General features: G+C 44.1%; 1 protein-coding gene and 1 long non-coding RNA gene across 3 annotated transcripts in view; one reads left to right on the top strand and one right to left on the bottom strand.

Annotated features, from left to right (window-relative positions):
• Window positions 1–20,826, bottom strand: part of RASA3 (RAS p21 protein activator 3) — a 270,976-nt gene that overhangs the window by 101,560 nt on the left and 148,590 nt on the right. For both annotated transcript variants that reach the window (XM_005295914.5, XM_005295912.3), the window contains exon 4: window positions 502–596. In XM_005295914.5, coding sequence (XP_005295971.1) covers window positions 502–596 — 95 coding nt within the window. The remainder of the gene's footprint in view (window positions 1–501; window positions 597–20,826) is intronic.
• Window positions 15,107–18,015, top strand: LOC135980800 (uncharacterized). Its single transcript, XR_010597701.1, has 3 exons — window positions 15,107–15,229; window positions 16,613–16,717; window positions 17,890–18,015. It is a non-coding gene; the product is annotated as an uncharacterized LOC135980800 (long non-coding RNA).

The raw sequence follows: 20,826 nt of genomic DNA, 5'->3' as shown, positions 1-20,826 counted from the left end.
GGCAACCTTAATTCTGGTACTTCCTAACTTTTGAGAGTTTGAATTTGGAAGCTTCATAATGTTCTTTTCACACAGTTTTTTTGTGTAATAATAATAATAATTTTAGGTGGCGCTTGGAACCCTGATTTTCAAGTTGACAGTGTCCCTTTAAGACTGAACAGTTATCTGCAAAACCTTCAGGATATTTAGTATTTTGTAGCTAGCCATCCTATTTCACACTATCCCTGTAGTTTATATAGCTTTAACCATATGGTAAATTACAGAAGTCTTGAAATCAATTAAATCAATACAAAAAATTGACTTCAATGGACCAAAATTTCACCTTATATCACCAGTTTAAAAAAAAATCCACACACATACTAATTACAAATATCAACGTAACCTCAACTGTAGTGATTAATGACACTTCCATATCTATGCCATCTTATTTTCTGTAATTAGATGGCCCTAGAAGTTTCAATGGTGGCATTATAAAATACCTTGACAAGGGAGAAATCTCACCTGTACTTCTGAATCAGCATCAACATGCTGTAGCTGAAACCAGGTGTCTCTGTTATGGTACTTCTGCAGATCTTCCTTCTGTATAGCTACTTTTCCTGGAAACCAAATAAATCAAGAAGCATTGTTTAAAACGTATTATTGTTATACACAGATTCATTTCAATAGGACTTGAATGTAAACAGTTTTTTCAAACCAGTGATCTAATGACTATTCCCCACAATCAGTGCTATCAGGCTATGAAAGACTAGCAAGACAATGCATTAATTTTCTTTATGGCAAGAGGCTTTTTCTACTTCTCATCATGAAAGACTTTGAAATTCCCTTACAGCATACTCATTTAACAAGTTGGAGTACTGTACAGAATCAATCTGTTATGACCGGGTTTACAGTAAAATACCATGATGCTACAATAAACATGCCAGAACCTTGAAAACCTACTGGCATTGTCCTGCCATTTTAATAATAATCCCAATGGAAAGTTCCAGGCATTGTGGTAGGTTTGGACTCACAACTAAACTAGTGGATACGGCTATAATACATGCATTTTACTGTATTTTTATTTTTTTTAGCAGAAAGCACTGTTGAAGCAGGGGACACCAAGTCATAACCCCTAGATTTTAATTCCAACTCTGCATTGGCTGGCTGTGTGACTCTGAACTTTACACATAGACTGTCATTTTACAACCTAAAAATTGGTTAAGATACAGCTACCTTACTCACAAGAAGTTTGGAGGCTTAAAGTTTGCAAAGACCTTTCATTCTACTAATAGAGAGCCATCCACTTGAGGACAAGAATCATTATTCGCATGTACAGGTACACACTACTTCTAAATTTACATCAAGGAAAATTCACGCTAGCGCTACCCCTACATTTTAACTCCCACTAAAGCTTATATGATCTAACTAAAATAACAGGCTCTAATTCCACGTGTGTTTTGAATTGACATATGAGCACTAAGGCCCAGATTTTTAAAGGTTTTAGGGATTGCTGCACATGCCTAAATCCCATTTGAAAGTGAGATTTGGGCTCCTAAATCAGTTAGGCATTGAAACACTGAGTGTAGCACCGCCAAAACACCTTTAAAAATCTGGGCCTACGGCTGAAACTTTCACCACATCCAGATGGTCCTAAAGGGAGTTGTGTCAAGTACTCTCTGATTGGCAGTAAAACCTTTTTGGAGGAGGTTTTTTGTGTGTGTTTACAGAGCAGTTGTACAAGAGGAGGATTGATAGCCAGCCCCAGAAGACCTTGTGATTCTCAGACAGCAGCTCTGGGCTAGTTGGTTTCCCAAGGACTGACTGATGGAGGCACAGTGAACAAAGTGTTTTAAGTTGAGAGAAAGAGAGACGCAAGACAGCTGCCTCTTGGTGAAAGGGCAGTGGTGTTGTAGCTGAAGTTTCTGCAAAAGGGAGTTGCCTGTGTGCAGTTTGTTCAAGGAATCAGGATTTGTGTACAGTTTGTAACAAAAAAAAAAAAATTACACTTAGAAAAATGCCGTCACTGATTTATCTTCCCATGGGAAACCTACCTGCAAGGCCTCCAAATCTACCATGGCTTGGCAAAGGGTCAGTGATATTCCTATTGCATATAAACTAAAGCCCAAGGATCTATAGATAATATTTCCAAAGCAAAAAATAAACAAACTAATGAACTCAAATCACTTATCTTGTTGGCACACTCTAGCTTGATTTCTTACAAGAAAACTTGAATGAGCATTTAAGTAAGTTTTATAACTCATGTTTTGAAGTATCCCCTGACCAGCGTTCAGCCCTTTTCTCAGTTGCGTTCAGACCCTTCCACACAGTGTTCCCCTGTTTTCTAGCTGCTCCCAAGTAGCTATGAATTACAGCTACCACTGCCCCTCGTCACCAACAAGCTGCTTCCTGTGCCAGCTCCCACCCTTTTAGCCCCAGTTCCTAAAGTGCCTTGCATAGGCAGCAGGTATAAGAGGCCAGGGGAGGCTAAGCCTCCCCAAACAGCCAGCATACCGCCTTTGGGGCATGCCACCACTGAAAGGGTGGGCATCCTGGCTGGGGCCCCGCTCTTCTCCTAAGGCTCTGCCTCTTCCTGTCCCCACTCCGCCTACACAGGGGCCTCGTGAGAGGGGGTGAAGAGGCGCACACGAGTGGTGAGCAGCCTGCCAGCCAGCGGGCAGGGGAGAGGGCGAAGAGGTGTGAGCAGCGGGGGCCTCAGGAAGGGGGATGAGCGGGGCCAGGGGTGGAGTATGGGCAGGGCTTCAGGGGAGGAGGCTGAGTGGGGGCGGGGCCATGGTTTGGGTACCAGCAGACTACCCAAATGGAGGAGCCATATGTTGCCCCTGGTGCCTTGCCCTCTCTCCACAACCAGACTCCCCCAGATTCCTGCCCCTGGCCTTCGGCTCCTAATTAATTCTGTGCAGCCTCTGACTCATTCATGAACTCCTCTGACCTCAGCTCAACACTTCCCCTTCCTGTCCTTAAACCAGTGTTTATCAAACTTTTGTATTGGTGACCCCTTTCACACAGCAAACCTATGAGTGCAACCCCCTTCTAAATTAAAAACACTTTTTATTTAACACTATTCTAAAATGCTGGAGGCAAAGCGGGGTTTGGGAGTGGAGGCTGACAGCTCACTATCTCCCATGTAATTACCCCTGACCTCCAGTTTGAGAACCCCTGTTTTAGACCCCTCTACTGACTGGATGTTAAACTGGGGATTAACATAGTGTCAAATAATGAGCCAGCAAGTTCATTACAGTATTTTTATTGGATGTGCAGAGTTAATGACTCTCACGTCTCAGGATGCCAATCATTAAATTACACAAACCTAAAGTGTAAGATAGCAGATATTTGAATTATTTATGGGGAACAGATAACTGGTGAAGTTATGTTATTGAGAATGTATTTGTAAAGGAATTATGGATATGTACTTTCTAGGCTTCAATTGTTATGGTCAAACTGGCAGCACCTTGGCAAACTGGCTTCTCTAATGAGCATGTGAATACAGTAAATCCACATGTGACCTCCCAAAAACTTCTTTGGATTCTCATTTGAAATTGTTTGTTCACTTTCGCTTATGATACTCTCTTAATCCAGTGTAGAAGTTCTCTAGCCAGACTCTGCATGTAACAATTACCTCACAAGCAATGTCCTTGGCACGCTTTCATCAGCCAATTCCATTCACAGTCACCTTCATTTCATGGAACTTTCCCATAGAAAGCTCTTAGGTAATTTAGTTTACATCAGAATATTAACAGCACAAATGCCGACACATTATACAGGCCCTAATTCTCCAACTGGATCTGTGCAGAGTTCGGACGACTTCTTTTGAGCTCCAGAAGGGCCAGCCTGCACAGGTCCAATTGCAGGATCAGGGCTATAGTATGCAACTACAGTATAAATATTTTTGGACCATGGATTCATTCATCCAGCATCAAGTGGGTTAATATGGAGGTACAACTGTTTTGATCAGTAAACTGCTGCTTTGTTGGGGACACAAATGCAATTCAGGCACTGTGCCTATGTTTTTCCAGAAGTGAGGTTGCAAGGGACAGTTAGCAACAAACACAGAAGCTACATTTTCTGTCTTTGTTATTCTTTTCTCTCCCCTCTTGTGTGTATTTGTCTTGTTTTGTCTTTTAGGAAACAGGAACAGACTTCAGCAACAGCTCCAGCCCATCCTAACTAACTTTATCTCTTCCCCACCCCCAAAAGTACATTTATTACCATCTTTAATACCATCTAAGAGCCAGTCAAACAGGGTTTCTTTCCTTCTAAATATTCTCTACAGCTAAAGGGATATTGTTAACATGAAAGTTTTACTTCATACTTTACAGTTCAAATGCTTTAATTGTTTTCCTTCTTTTTTCTGCATCTTTACTAAAAGCTTAAAAGGATTTGTAGTGGTGTTTGCCACCTCCTAAGCAAGCTGAGGTGTCTGTATGTGGAACCCTGCGCCTTGTTTAAAACTGGAAAGGTTGTTAATGTTAATAACTTTGACTCCTTTGGGCCCATTTATTCCATTTAAATTAATTCAACACACCTCAGACCACACACCACAATCTTAACTTTTCCCTCACTAGGGGTCCAGACTTTCAGCATTTCCTTTGCCAAATACAAGAAACTGCTGTCCCAAACATGAACAACTATTAGTGTTGGGTACTTTGGTAAAAGGGCGTGCAAAAAATGAGAAGTTGAAGGGACAGCGTTAAGGCTGTGGGAATGGGTAAGTTGTGGGCCTGAGAGTGGAGAAGTAGAGCGTAGGTATTGTTAGGTAGCATAACTTTTCATTTCCTTGATCTTGCGGTTGTGTGTCAGTTATGTAAACACTGTTTCACAATAATTTTTGTGTATTAATATATTCTGTATATAATCCAAACAAACTATACCCATTTTCCTTCTCATAAGTATAAATTTCTAAGTGTAAATGTAATTGAACAGACTGTACAGCAATTTATATCTCAGGCTAATTCTAATTTATGAGCTGATTTCTTAAAGACTGTTTTCGTGTAACTCAGTTATCTGTTTCCTTTATTTGTATGGTGGCTATATTTATATTTGTTCACTATTTTATTACTCCCTTATGTGTCTAGTGGATGACAGTTACATCTTTCTACTTCCCATAAGCTACTTCTGTCCAGTGCATGATAAAGGCAGAATTAGTTCTCTCCTCCTATAATCTTGATTTCTCCTAGTAGGGATTTATTGCTCTAGATAAAACTTCCCGCTGCTTATCTAATATGATGTTTGGTTTAGCATAGAATTCTTTTTTTGTCTTCCTTCAAGTCAAGAGCAAACAGCTCGTGGAATTCAAATATCAGAATGAGGACTTCGAAATGAGGACTTTGTGGGTTTCCTCAATACTAAACCGTAACAATTCTAAAGATTTGCATCCCCTCAGCTTTGAAAGTATTCATCTGAGAAAGGCACAGCTGTTCAGCAAACATGTCAACACAGATGGAGAGAGAAACTCCACCTCCAGCAGAGAGGAAGGATTTTCACAGAACCACGTTAGGTTTATTTGCATGAGTTCCTTGCCCCTCCAGGTAACAGCTTACCTGAACACAACATCTATGCACCACCTCCTTGCCCGCTATCACACCAGCATAACCCACCCGTCAATCAGACAGCACAGAGAGGTTCTATTTGGGAGTAAGAGCTCTTTTCTCATGTAGGAGAGGGCCAGGATTTGGCCCACCATGAAGTCATTCTCCCCACCTCAAAAAGCACTTCATTATACACAAGATTTTGTTATATCCAGGTTCCAGCATGTGTATGTGCAAACACTTAGCAAAAAAACAAAACAAAAAAACTTGCTTCAAATAAGAGTCCTCAGGTTAGAGTTGGGGTATAAGTTTCCAGAATAAATAGAATCTTGTCATCATTTCCCCTACACTTTTGATTGAAACAGAGGATAAATAATTGTGTATCAGTCACATGAAGGGTATACAGGATTAACTATTCTCTTAGTGTTGTGCTAAATGATCTGATGAGGTGGCATGTTTCCTGTTTTTAACTGATCTGTACACTCAAGGTCACAGGTCTGCATCCTGAGCTGCTCATTACACGCCCATGAGAATACCAGCTGGGGGCCTAAAGTGGAGATGTTTTTCTTCAGTCATTCTTTTCAGGATTTGGCTAGGTTAAGGGAGAAGCTTTCTGCTACAAAGTACTGCCATTATCTGCCTTTTTTGCATTCGTTATTTTCTCTCATTTAATATTTCCACCAAAGTGAAAGGGAATACCCAACACACTCAAAACTAACTGTAAATTAAATGAAGGTTACTTATCTGTAACTGAGGTTCTTTGAGATGGACTCTGCATATTCACACTCATGGGATGCTCTGATTGGTACAGCCTAAATGGTAGAATTCTAGCAATTGGAGCGCTCACACGCCTCCCTCACCCGTCCCTTCAGTGAACATTGAGCGTCCCAGAGTGAGGATTTTCAGTTCCTTCCCCTAAGCCCTTTTAGTAAGTAGGAGTCTGAGGTAGCAGGGAGAGGCAGGCTGGCGGGAAGTGTGAATTTGCAGAGTCTGTCTTTAAGACCCTCAGTTACAGGTAAGTAACCTTCAGTTCTCTTTCAAGCATTCTCTGTATATTCCCACTCATGGGATAGATTAGTAAAGCAGTAGTCTGACCCAGGAGGGTGAGACTACAAAGTCCTAATTAAATAGGGACTGCAGGACTGCTTTGCCAAATCTTGCATCAAAACTAGATTCTAAATCTAAGCAGTAGAGTTTAGTGGAAGTGTGAACAGAACAGCTCTACATATTTCTATTAGAGGAATAGTGTCTAGAAAAAGCCATAGAGGCTGCTTTTGATCTAGTAGACAGTGTTCTAACTCCCTGAGGAAGGGACAACCCTTTCAATTCATAAGATACTTGAACACATAATATAACTTATCTTGAAAGCATTTATACAGAAATAGTTTCCCCTCATTCTTTCTTTCATAAGCAATAAATTTTGGTGCTGTCTAAATTGTTTAGTCCTATCTAAACAAAGGGCTAGAGCCCTTCTAACATCTAGAGTATGTAATATAGCCTCTCCATCATATGATTAGGGTTTGGGGAAAAATAGTAAAATTATACACTGCTTTATATGAAAATCGGACACCACTTTTGGAAAAAACTTTGGGCATGTATGAAAAACAGTAAATGGCAGATCAGTGATTAATGCATGTAGTTCGCTTATAAGCATTGCAGAGGTGAAGGGTATTAAAAACAGTCTTAACAGACAAATAAAATAAATTATAGTTTCCTAAATGCTCAAAGAGAGGTCTCATCAAACATGAAAGCACTAAGTTTAAATCCCAACATGGCATAGAGCATCTTATTGGCGAGTATAAATTATTTAGACCCTTTAAGAACCTTTTAACTACATCGTTAGTAAAAATTTATTTCCTCCCCACAGGTACGTGATATGCTAATATGGTTGAGAGATTAACCTTTACTGAAGATAGTGAAAGACCTGTTTTTTTTAAGGTATAATAAATATTGTAAAACATAACTAATGGGTGCTGTATATGGATATATATCATAAATGGAAATCCACAATAAAAATCTTTTCCATTTATGACTATAACACTTCTATGTGGACTATTTCCTGGAATGCAACAATACATTTTGCATCTGTAACAAACCACTGTTTTCTGACACTCCCAGAGTCCTATTCCCCACTCTTTAAGATGAAGAGACTGAAGATCAGGGTGATAAACCATTCTGTGGTATTGTGACAATTCCAGTGCCAGAGGCTCCATTAGCTCTCTTCACTGGTGAATTAAGTCTAGATACCATTGTCATCTGGGCCACGTTGGCATTATTAAAATTACTTAATCCTTGCCCGTCTGACCTTGTTTATCACTTTCTGCATGAGGGGAAAATAAGGGGGAAGCATACATTAAGCCCTAACCCCAATGTATTAGAAAGACATCCAGTATTGATTCCCTGTCTCCACCTGTGCTTGAGCAAAATTTCTGATACTTCCTGTTGCTGCTGGATGCAAAGAGGTCTATTATGGGAGTCCCCACCCCCCCAAACTGAAAGGATGTTTTACTATTCAGTCCTTCAAAGACTGCTTGTGCATCTGACATGTTGACCTGCTCAGATAATCTGCAAGCGGGTTTTACTTCCCTGCTTCATGGATTGCTATTGGATGATGACAATCTATATACCAGTTCCAAAGTTTCTTTGACTCCATGCATAACAGTAGGGAATAAGTGTCCCCCACCCCCTTACTTGTTCAGATAATATAATGCCATCATATTGTCTGTTACCGCCTGAACTACCTCGTGTTTGACCTGAGGTAGAAATGACTTTAAATCAATCATGTTGCTCTCAGCTCTAAGCCACTGATGTGTAGATCCTTTTCGGTTGTTGACCAATGAGGCTCTGATTAACAGCCTGTTGTTCAAATGTGTCCCCTATCCCAGTGTGGATGCATCAGAGGTAAGTATTACCTGTGGAGGAAGGGAACTGAAAGGCATATCCTTCATTACATTTTGAACATTTGCTCACCATGTTAGTGGTGCTAAAACCTGGGTGGAATTACTAGTTTGCAATACATGTCCCTAGTCTGTAATTTACTGGTAATCAGTACTGAAGTTTCCTCATCTGAGGATGAACATATGGCGTCATTGGCATGGCTGACACCAATAGACCCAGCAACCGTAGGGGAAAAAAAAGTATTGGCTGTTGTGGGCATTGAAAAAGGCGATTTATAGACATTTTTACTTTTATAAATTTCTCCTCTGGAAGGAAAGCTTTTGGCATACTTGAATCTAGTATTCCCCCCAATAAAGCGTATCCTGCGGGATGGGATTAAAATGGATTTCTCTCAATTTATTTGTAATCCCAGACTGGCAAAGAGGAAAACATGTTTTACATGCAGTAGGGTGTCTTCCTTGGATGACACTTTTATTAACCAATCGTCCAGGTACAGATATACAAACATCCCCTGCCTTCTTAGGAACGCTTCTACTACATACAGGCATTTTGTAAATACCCTGGGTGCTGTAGACAACCCAAAAAGGAGGACCTTGTTCTGAAAATGGTCCTCCCCCACTATAAAACTCAGATATTTCTGATTACAAGGTCTTATTGATGTATGGAAATATGTGTCTTTTAAATCCATAGCTGCAAACCAATCCTGAAAGGAAACAGAAAGGATTATAGAAGGGAGAGAGAACATGCTGAAACAAGTTTCTTTATATAGGTGTTTAATTTTCTTAAATCCAAAAGAGGGCAAAGGCCCCCATCCTTTTTTGAAATTAGAAAAATAACACGAGCCAACAACCTCTTCCTCTCTGATCTGGTAATACCACTTCTACTGCATGTAAATCCACTAGAGATTAGACCTCTGCTCTTACCAAATCAAGGGGAGCATGATCCTTGACCAGGGATGACAGAGGTCAGTTGTTGGAGGGGTAGGGAACTGACACACTTTATACCTCGGGGGAGCGCCTTGTAGCCCCCATATTCCTCATCAATTGTGACAGACCCAGACCAGTGAGGTACAGGAGTCTCTGGGCTGTTCCCCAACCCACATGGTGAATCTCTGAGGCAAGAAAATCCGCCAATAAGCGCAGGACCCACCAAGATAGAGGAGGAACTTTGTCACACTGGTGTCAGAAGTGGGATCTTGGGATGCACAGCGCGGCAGAAGAAGGAGGGTGATTTAAAAAAAATAACACAAAAACAAAAAGAGGGAGAGGGTTTATTTTATTTTTCCACCACAATAGATGAAGTAGTGCGGGCACTGATACAGGCTACCAGTGTCCAGGCAGCTGCCCAACAGGAGGCAGTGCAGCTGCAGCAAGAGACTAATCGCCTGCTGATGGACCAGGCTGCTCAAGACCGAGCTATGTTGTGGGAACTGGTAAACCAGGTAAAGTCCCTTACAGAGCTGAATCACGGCCATGATGGGACGCAGCTCATACGGGCCAGCCATTGGCTGCAGAAAATGACACGGGAGGATGATGTAGAGGCATACCTTCTGGCCTTTGAGAGGACAGCCCTACGGGAGGCCTGGCCTCGAGATCAGTGGTCTGGCATCCTTGCCCCATTCCTGTGTGGGGAGGCCCAGAAGAGGCTGCAGCAGACTACCCCCAGCTGAAAGCAGAGATCTGGCCAGATCTGGGGTAACGACAGCAGTGCGGGCCCAGCAGTATCACGGTTGGAGGTACCAGGAAGACAAAACCCCGCGGTCCCAATTGTATGACCTTATCCATCTCGCACGAAAGTGGTTGCAAACAGAGTCCTGGAGTCCAGAAGAGATACTAGAGGTTCTGGTCATCGACAGATACATGAGGGGACTACCACCAGACCTTCAGGCCTGGGTAAGCCAGAACAAACCCTCCACCTATGACGAGGTTGTCGCCCTGGTAGAGAGGCAAAGGACAGCAAGGGAGCTGACCCGACCAGTTAAGGAAGAGGCACCCCGGGTTAAACTAGCAGCACCAAGCCCTAAAGTTTGAGTGACTGGGCCACCAGGAGGGCCCAGGTGGAAAAAGAGAGAGGCTGAAGGCCCATCAGAGGCCACAAAGAGTCAGAGCACTGAGGGAGAAGAGGATCGTGATGGTAGACTGCCCAAACCAAGAGACCGGGGAACACCTAGGGCTCCATACAGATGTTATGCCTGCAGGGAGTGGGGACACATAGCTGCACAGTGTCCCAATGCTGAGGAGCCTATGCAGTGTAACCTGGGGAACTGGGCAGATCCATGCTCCCAATCCACCTTGTGGGGGTCTCACTAACCCCACATATGTATACTAGACCAGTGAAACTAAATGGGGTAGGGACCACGGCACTGGTTGATTCGGGCAGTGCTATCACGCTTATCTCAGGGAAGCTCGTGAAGCGTAGTCAGCTGCTGCAGGCTAAACGTACGGGGATAACATGTGTCCATGGGACAGTTAGTTACTACCCCACCATCCCAGTAAAAATCAAGATCCAAGGGAACACTACTGATGTAGCAGCAGGTGTAGTCCCTAAACTCCCATACCCGGTGCTCATAGGGAGGGACTTCCCAGGGTTTGGAAACCTACTCCCAGTAGGGGGATTGGAGAAAGATGGGGACCTTAAAAATTGAGGAGGCATCCACAGCAGACTGTCAACCCCCAATCTTCTCTGAAATATCCCCAGATTTGTTCTCCATTCCCAGACAGGGTAGAAAGACAAAAAGGGAAAGAAGGGCAGCTAAGGCCTTGGGAACCCGAATACTGACCCAAAGCCAGAGGGTCGCTCTTGTAGGTAGGCGGACCTGCGCAGCTGAAAAGGAGGCCACGCAGGAGGGAGAAGCACCTGAGTCTGACCCCCACCCTAATGCTTCTGAACCAGTAGAGGCAACAGAGACTGGGCCCCTAGATCTTGGGCAGATTAGCCCCGGGAGAGGAAATTTTGGACGGGACCAGGCAGAAGACCCAAGGTATGACAACATTAGGAAGGAGGTGACTGAAATAGATGGGGTCCCCGTGGAAGGGAAAACCCAGGGACCAAGACCCTACTTCATAATGAAGAAGGATCTCTTATACCGGGTTGCATCAGTACAGGGGCAGAAGGTACAGCAGATCCTAGTACCTCAAAAACACGAGAACGCTGTATTAAGTCTTGCTCATAGTCATCTTTTTGGGGGGCATTTGGGGGTAGAGAAGACCCTGGCACGAGTCCTACGATGGTTCTTCTGGCCTGGAGTACATGAAGAAGTGCAGAGGTACTGTGCCTCCAGCCCGGAGTGTCAGCTGCACAGTCCCCTGTCCCCACTTGAGGGCACCTTTAGTACCCCTTCCCATCATAGAGGTCCCCTTCGAGCAAATAGCCATGGGCCTAGTGGGATCCCTGGAGAAGACGGCTTGGGGCCACCAATATATACTTGTTGTTTTGGACTATGCTACTCGCTACCCAGAAGCCGTCCCCCGGCGGAACACGGCCTCTAAAACTATAGCCAAAGAGCTGGTGGGGATCTTTGCCCGAATGGGGCTACCGAAGGAGATATTAACCGACCAAGGAACCCCATTTATGTCAAAGCTAATAAAGGACCTCTGTATGCTGCTCCATATACCTACCCTGAGAACTTCGGTCTACCATCCGCAGACTGATGGGTCGGTAGAAAGGTTTAACCAAACCCTCAAGGCTATGATAAGGAAGGTGGTAAGTCGGGACGGGAAGGATTGGGACACCCTACTACCCTACCTTATGTTCGCTATCCAGGAGGTACCACAGGCCTCAACTGGGTTTTCCCCCTTTGATTTATTATACGGGCATCACCCCCGTGGCATACTAGATATTGCCAAAGAAATCTGGGAAGAGGAACCCAATGAGGGGAGAAATATAATAGAGCATGTAATGCAGATGCAAGACCGGATAGCCCGGGTTACCCCTATTGTATGGGAACATTTGGAGAAGGCACAGGAGGCCCAGCGAACCCATTACAATCGCCAGGCAAAAGTGCGACAGTTCGAACCAGGGGATCGGGTTATGGTGTTGGTATCCACGGCAGAAAGCAAGCTTCTGGCCCAATGGCAGGGGCCCTATGAGGTGGTTGAGGCATGCACAACGGTCCAAAAAGACCTAACCCAGGAAAACAAGCCTTCCAAATAAGTGAGAGTGTCTCCCGATTTAACACCAGACCAGAAGAATGAGGTGTCTGAGATGATCTTCCCGAACCAAGATGTGTTCTTGACAAAACCAGGTCAAACAACCAAGACATATCACCACATCGTCACGAACCCTGGGCCAGAGTAACAATGAGGCCCTAGCGGGTGCCAGCAACAAAAAGGGAGGAAATAAAAGCAGAAGTAAAAAAAATGCTGGAGTTGAGGACCATCGAAGAATCCCACAGTCAGTGGTCCAGCCCAATCATGCTGCTGCCCAAACCTGATGGCACCGCAAGATTTTGCGACGACTTCCGGCGACTAAACGAAGTATCCCAGTTCGATGCGTACCGCATACCTCGCATAGATGAGCTAGTGGACCGTCTGGGTAATGCCCAGTACTTGACTACCTTAGACTTGACAAAGGGGTACTGGCAGATTCCCCTTGCAGAAGACGCAAAGGAAAAGACTGCGTTCTCTACACCAGAGGGTCTTTTTCAATATACTGTCCTTCCTTTTGGACTACATGGGGCCCCAGCTACCTTCCAGCACCTCATGGACAAACTATTACGCCTGCATAACAGTTATGCTGCTGCCTACTTGGACGATGTGGTCATTCATACCCCAGACTGGGAAACCCACCTGGAGAAGGTGGAAGCAGTCCTCAATACCTTCAGGTGAGCTGGCCTTACAGCAAACCCTGCCAAGTGCGCTGTTGGGTTTACAGAGGCCAAATATCTTGGCTACGTTGTGGGAAAAGATCTGGTAAAACCCCAAGTGAACAAGTTAGAGGCCATCCAAAATTGGCCCCGACCAAGTCGCAAGAAACAAGTCCGGGCGTTCCTAGGTTTGGTAGGGTATTACCGACGATTTATCCCCCACTTTGCCACAAGGGCAAGCCCCCTGACAGACCTCGTGAAAGCCCGTGGACCTGATCTGGTGAGATGGTCTGATGCAGCAGAGGAAGCATTCCCAGACCTACGGACTGCCCTCTGAAATAACCCCGTACCGATAGCCCCTGATTTCACCAAGGAGTTTATCCTGCAGACGGATGCATCGGAAGTAGGGTTGGGGGCCGTTCTATCACAGATGGTCGGGGAGGAGGAACACCCAATTCTATACCTCAGTTGGAAACTCCTTCCAAGGGAACAAAAATATGCAGTGGTGGAGAGAGAATGCCTCGCTGTAAAATGGGCCATGGAAACATTGCGCTATTACCTGCTCGGGCGCAGATTTGTCCTCGTGACTGACTATGCCCCTCTTCAATGGATGCAGCGGAACAAGGAGAAGAACACAAGGGTGACCAGATGGTTCTTATCCCTCCAACCTTTCCAGTTCTGTGTGCAACACAGAGCAGGGAGCCGTCATGGCAACGCCGATGGCTTGTCACGTGTGCACTGTCTGGCGTCCCAAGCTGCCCAACCTCTTGGCGTTGAACAGGATATGTGACAGACCCAGACCAGTGGGGTACAGGAGTCTGGTAGAGGGCAAATATACTGGTCACTGGATGAGTAGTTTTCTGTTCCCTGAGTGACCAGAGCAGGGGCTGCACTAGAGTAATCAGGAACCTGCTAGAACCAGTTAAGGCAGGCAGGCTAATTAGGACACCTGGAACCAATTAAGAAGAAACTGCTAGAATCAATTAAGGCAGACTAATCAGGGCACCTGGGCTTTAAAAAGGAGCTCACTTCAGTTTGCGGTGCAAGTGTGAGGAGCTGGGAGCAAGAGGCGCAAGGAGCTGAGAGTGAGAAGGGGTGCTGCTGGAGGACTGAGGAGCACAAGCGTTATCAGACACCAGGAGGAAGGTCCTGTGGTGAGAATAAGGAAGGTGTTTGGAGGAGGCCATGGGGAAGTAGCCCAGGGAGTTGTAGCTGTCATGCAGCTGTTACAGGAGGCACTATAGACAGCTGCAGTCCACAGGGCCCTGAGCTGGAACCCAGAGTAGAGGGCGGGCCCGGGTTCCCCCCAAACCTTCCAATTGACCTGGACTGTGGGTTCTTCCAGAGGGGAAGGTCTCTGGGCTGTTTCCCAACCCACATGGTAAATCTCTGAGGCAAGAAAATCCGCCAATAAGCGCAGGACCCACCAAGATAGAGGAACTTTGTCACACTATATATAATTGTGCTATTTCATATAAAAGCATGCCATGTGAGGTATCATGGGAAAGGTTATGATCTGTTCAAATCCACTGTTCTATCTAAATTGTATATCATTAATGCATATGAAGTTATGAGAATTTGTTGTATGGTTGTCACTAAAATATGCTGTGAGTTGGGGAGTCACCCAGATATTAGATCCCCTGAAACGAGGAACCAGGAGATCACCAATGCCCAGGCGGGTGTCAAACAACCATCAACAGCCATTGTCCTCCAAAGGAGTTACAATTCAACGACTCACTTGTACAAGGCCACACCAGGGGAATTGCTCAACCTTCCCTGGTGACTCAGCAATGCCCAGACATGCCTGAACTTGTGTTCTCCAAGCACGTGAACTAAGAGTATAAAATAGAACAAAGTGGCCCCATGCTTTGCCTTTCCTCCTCCTGCCCCCACCTATGCTGCAAGCAACAAGAACACTCAGAAGACTGAAGACTCCAACAGAGGAGACTGGACCAGGTTTATGAGACAAACCTGTATATTAAGGACTGTAAGATCCAGTGGGGTGAGAACACTGCTTGATCTAAATACTGTCTAGTGTGATAAGGGTTAAGGTTTAGACTGTATGCTTATATTTTCTTTTGGTAACCACTCTGACTTTTTGCCTATCACTTATAATCTATCTTTTGTAATCAGTAAACTTCTTTTACTGTTTATCTTTACCAGTAAATCTTCCTGAAGTGTTTGGCAAATCTGCTCAGGTTTACAAAGGCTGGTGTATATCCACTTTCCATTGATGAAGTGGTGAACCAATTAATAAACTTGCATTGCTCAAGAACAGGTCTTGAGCAGTGCAAGACAGTATACTCCTGAGGTACAAGGCTGGGAGCTGGGGGGATTCGGCTGGTGCCTTTCTTTGTGTGATTCATGAGTGGCTCTGGGAGCATTCGTGCAATCTAGCTGGATGTGGGGCTCTACATGCTGTTGTGCTGAATGATAACAGCACCTGGAGGGGTTTGCTGCTTGTCACTAGCAAAGCATTGTGAGAGACAGCCTAAGCTGGAGAGATAAGGGGGCACAGTGGTCTCTCAGTCCCAGGCTGCACCCCCAGGGATCCCATCAGAGGAACATCTTGAACTGAATAGTGTACCTGCATGCAATAACTTCCAGGATCCATCTATCTGATGTTATTAATTCCCATTTGTGGTAAAATTCAGACAAGTGATTCCCAAACTGAGGGTAAACAATGTCCAACTGGGCTGGTTTGTAACTCTAAAGCCTTATGTCACACATCTGAGACCTTGTAGGAATCCCAGATGAAGAAGTTGTAGAATTCTTCCCCTTATTACGAGACTTAAGACTTCTTCCTGTGCTGTTGTTGTTGAGAGGCATGATACTGAGGCTGAGGATAATAATTCCTCCTCCGTTATCAGTGAGGAATCTACCTAGAAGACATATATTGTCTTTGATATCTAAAATTTGAAGCTAGAGATGATCTCTTATTCATTGTAAAGAAGCCCATAGATCTAGTTGTAGATATCACATTTTTCATCTTTTCTAATGTTTTGTCTATTTGTACACTAAATAGACCCTTTCAAAAGGAAGGTCTTCAATCCTAATTTTCATCTCATGAGGCAGGCCTACTGATTTGAGCCATGCATGCCTTCTTAAAATGGTGGCTGAAGCTTCTGCTCTAGCCAAAGCATCTGAAGAGTCAAATGGTGCTCTCCATTTGCATTTAGCAATGTTCTAGCCTTCCTTAAGTAGAGCATTTGCTAATCTCTTAAGATCTTCATGTAAAGTATTGACAAATAACATTTCCCCCCCCCCCCCCCCACAGAGGGTACTGGTACCTTGCCATGACAGACTCAATTTGAAATATGCATGACTAAAGTGGTAGAAGAACAACTTTTCCTGCCAATGACATCTAGTTTTTTCCCTTCACCAGATGGAGTGGATTGTAGTGGAGCACTGTTAGATCTTTGCAAAGCCACTTCTACAACCAATGAATTGGGAGTCAGGTGGGTGTGGAACATGGCCAAACTGTCCAAAGGTAAGTGGGACAACCTATCAGCCTTCTTTGATACAGGCTGAGAAGATGGAGGATTGTTCCAGATTGTCTTTGCTGGTGGGCACAGCCCTTCCAATAAGGGAAGTGTAACTTTGGTCTAGTACAGATGTCCCCTAACTGGGGTGCACCCCCCCTATATGGGTGCAGAGGAACATTTGAGGGGGGCCTGGTGGGGCTTAGGCCAGCCCCCACAGGGAGTGGAGAGGGAGCACCACCCAGCCCCACTCCACACCCAACTCTGCTCTAGCCCTGCCCCCAGCCTCGGCCCCCAACCGTAGCACTGTGCCCAGCCTTGGCCCCCTTACTCAGTCTGCGTCTCCCCCACCTCCGGCTCCGGGGGGTGGGAGGGAGAACGGGACGCGCACAGACAGAGGTAAGGGGGTGTGCAACCCTGAAAATTTTGGGGACCACTGGTCTAGTAGCTGCTCCCAGTATATCAAAAATGGGATGGGGTGATTCCTCAATTGTAAATGAGGGAATATCCATTGTATTCGCCATAGACTCCACTAACTCATGGAATGGCACCACATCATCTTAAGGTGACAAGGCTATCTTGTCCCCTACATTCTGGGGATGTCATTCCTCCAGAGTCTGGATCTGATTCCCTGAACTCCATTAATTCCTCCTTTTCTGATAAAAATTCCCACCCTGCTGTAGGAGATTTAGAAGGACTTCTAGGTTCTTTTGGATCCGGTAATTGTAATCCTGTCTGAATTGAATCAAAGAAAATCTATTCCCATACATAGGGAATAAGAAGGTAAGGTGCCAGAGAAAGCCAGTGTAGCCATCAAACCCAAGGTGTTGTTTGCCATTCAGGCCAGAAACTCGTATTCAGATCCTATTTTTTAATATATATATAAATCTTTGCCCGAACAGATCTGAAGCATATGGGTATCTTTGTTCATAATATACCTTCTGCAGGACTGTTCTGCGATCTATATTCTTCCTCCAATTGGAGGTAATTCTTGGTTCAGACAGAACTGGAGACAGTAATACCCTTTGCTGAACAAAGGAAATTGTTCCTTTGACTTCAAAGGCGTTTTAGGTGGTGGCAGGAGAGGAGAAATTCTGAACTCCTCTACATGATCTCTCCTTGCAAGAGAAAAACATATGAGTCTGCTGTAGTAAAACCTCTTCTTGTTCCATCAATATAGCTCTCTTGATCTATGGCCCAACAGAGGATAGATCCAATCTGTGAACCTGTGCGACTATCTGCTGCGGTGCCGCATTATTACCAGCCTCTGGTGCCTCAATACTCCCTCATTTCATCAGTTTCTCAAGCCTAAATTTTGGAATCGGCTCATCTGGATCGGAGTGTGTCAGGTCTAAGAAAGAATGTTTCCTCACCTTTCCGTGAAGATAGATATCACTTTTCAGCTTTTTAAACATATTTTGTTAAGAAGAGCTTTTCTCCTGAGGATTGGCTCTTCTAAAAGAAGACACCACCACTGAGGACTGAAAACTCAGACTTGTCTTGCCAGTCAAGTCTTTATTAAAAGGAATGGCTCTAAACATAGAAGGCTGACACCTTCATAGGTTTCTTTTTCTGATCTTTAACTCTGGGTTTTTCAGCATTCGTGATTGACTGGCAGTCTCATCCAGCGCTGGTGCAGGCCTGTGGGCTCTTCTGGAACCATGTCCTTTCCTGGTTCCAGATGGTTTTGTTGACAGTGGTTTTTGTAACAGGATTGCTTGAAGCCTATTCTGTCTGGCTGTCTTTGCTCTCGTTGTAAACATAGAGCATACCGAACACTTGGAGGGCAAGTGTCCTTCACTTAAACATGCCTGGCATCTAGCATGCATATCCAACGCAGGGAATGCACCGGACAAGAAACATCTTTTGAAAAAGGATTTCTTCTTTGGTTCCATCCAAGTAACTAACTATATTACCAATCACTAAGATATTAACTAACAACATTTAAATACTTACCAACTAAGATCTAAATCTAATCATGCATCCAGAAGGATTCCTGAGCTTCACACAAACTGTTCACCTGGTTCCCGTTAGAAGGAACTGAGGCAGCTGCAGCATCATGCCCCTTTTATATCCCCACCCTGGAACTCTTCACTTTCATTGCCGGGAGGGGAGAGGGAGGCGCATGAGTGCTTCAACAGCTACTGCTAGCTAGAATTCTACCTTTCAGGCTGCACCAGTTGGAGCATCCCATGAGTGGGAATATGCAGAGGGCACTCAAAGGAGAATGTGTATTTACAATTTCCTTACACAGAGTATTAAGACAGTGATACTGCTCTCTTTCTGCCACTGTGCCCAGACATATCTGGTTCCAGGGCCGGCTCCAGGGTTTTTGCCGCCCCAAGCGGTGGAAAAAACACAAACAAAAAATCGTGATCGGCGGCAACTCCACCGCGCCACTTTCTTTTTCGGCGGCAATTCGGTGGCAGGTCCTTCCCTCCGAGAGGGACAGGGACCCTCCGCCGAATTGCCGAAGAGCCCGACGTGCCACCCCTTCCCCTTGGCCGCCCCAAGTACCTGCTTGCTCAGCTGGTGCCTGGAGCCGGCCCTGTCTGGTTCACTTATTACTGCTGAGGTGCACTGGTCTCAATGATTTTTCCAAGTGTAATCCCCCAAATCCTTTTCCTATTTGAAGAGTTGGATGACAATTGTTCCATATATTACAATCATCTTGATTTTCTTCTTTGCTTTATCACTCTCATCCAAATTCTTTGAGGAGTGTATGATGGAAATGGGAGAGAAAAGAGCTTATTTTATTTTAAAGGGAAGAAAAGCTATTCTGGTTTCTCTTACAAAAAAAATAAACCTTAATGAGAACAGAATCAGTTTAATTTGCAGTCGTATCTTTCCTACTGACCTCACACTTGGTAAAGCAACCGCCATCCTTTCATGTATTTATACTTGCTCCTGTATTTTTCACTTCATGGATCCGATGAAGTGGATTCTAGCCCATGAAAGCTTATGCCCAAATAAATTTGTTAGTCTCTAAGGTGCCACAAGGACTCCTCGTTGTTTTTGCTGATACAGACTAACACGGCTACCACTCTGAAACCTGTTTCCTACTCAAAGTATTTCAACATGCTTTAAAAACCAATAGGTTATACCAGGGTAACATCCCTCAAGTCAAAGCAAGGATACACAATGTCCAAGGACAGTTTGACATAACCAGTTTATTTTCATAATAAACTGTGTGCATTTACACACACATTACATATATGTAAAAATAGAAACATTTCATGTTTCAGACCAATCAAGCCTTGCATTTCTGTCTTTATTACATGCTGCATTCCACCTGGCATGCAAGATACATCCAAGGCACAGCTGTTCACAGCTTTATCATCAATTTAGCTAACAAGATCCTGAATGACTTAGCAAGTTAGTGTCAGGAAAATGCAGACACAATAATGAAACATGCAAACCCACAAATGTGTTTATCATTATGACCCTTCCATCCGCCAGTGCCAAAAATGTACTGCATTGTTGCTCTAAAATTTGTCTACTGCATAAGTGTTTATCCTTCTGGTTTGTTTTTGTTCACAGATGTCTTATAAATAGGAAGAAAATATCTGACTTTTTTCCTTTTTGTTTTTGCTGGCTCAAGACTTCATCTCTGCTACACAACGTGTAAGTTACACTTCTACCTTTGATGCTGGAGAATTCACTGTCACAACAGGCCAAGGTAGAAATATAAATATTTCAAATTTGAATAAAAAGAGACACCTATTCAAAGCTCTAGCACCTTGACAATTAATATTACAGTAAATAAAAGCCCCATCAAATATTATTTATTCAAAAGGAACTCTGACAGCATACCACCTAAAAAACCCCACCTCTCAGCATTCTGGGATGTACGCACTTAGCCCTCTCTAAAACCCCAAAACAAAAATATGTCAAATCTCTCCTCTTAGAGAGGAAATAGACAGTCAAGTTCACAAGCTCTAAGCAATAATTGAACTATATTTTAGTGTCCAAAGTTACCTAACAAAAATGTGATTTTCATTGTTGGCCTGATATATACCCATCGGTCTCACTGGATGGAAGAGGACACCCTTTATTTCTTTCTCAATACGTTTACTACTTATTGGATGTACATGAGTAATTCTGCATCAGCTTTGGG

Source organism: Chrysemys picta, chromosome 1 (genome assembly GCF_011386835.1).
Source record: "Chrysemys picta bellii isolate R12L10 chromosome 1, ASM1138683v2, whole genome shotgun sequence".
Classification (NCBI taxonomy): Eukaryota; Metazoa; Chordata; order Testudines; family Emydidae; genus Chrysemys; species Chrysemys picta.
The sequence above is the reverse complement of the archived record's forward strand: the minus strand, read 5'-3'. Positions and strand labels throughout refer to the sequence as shown.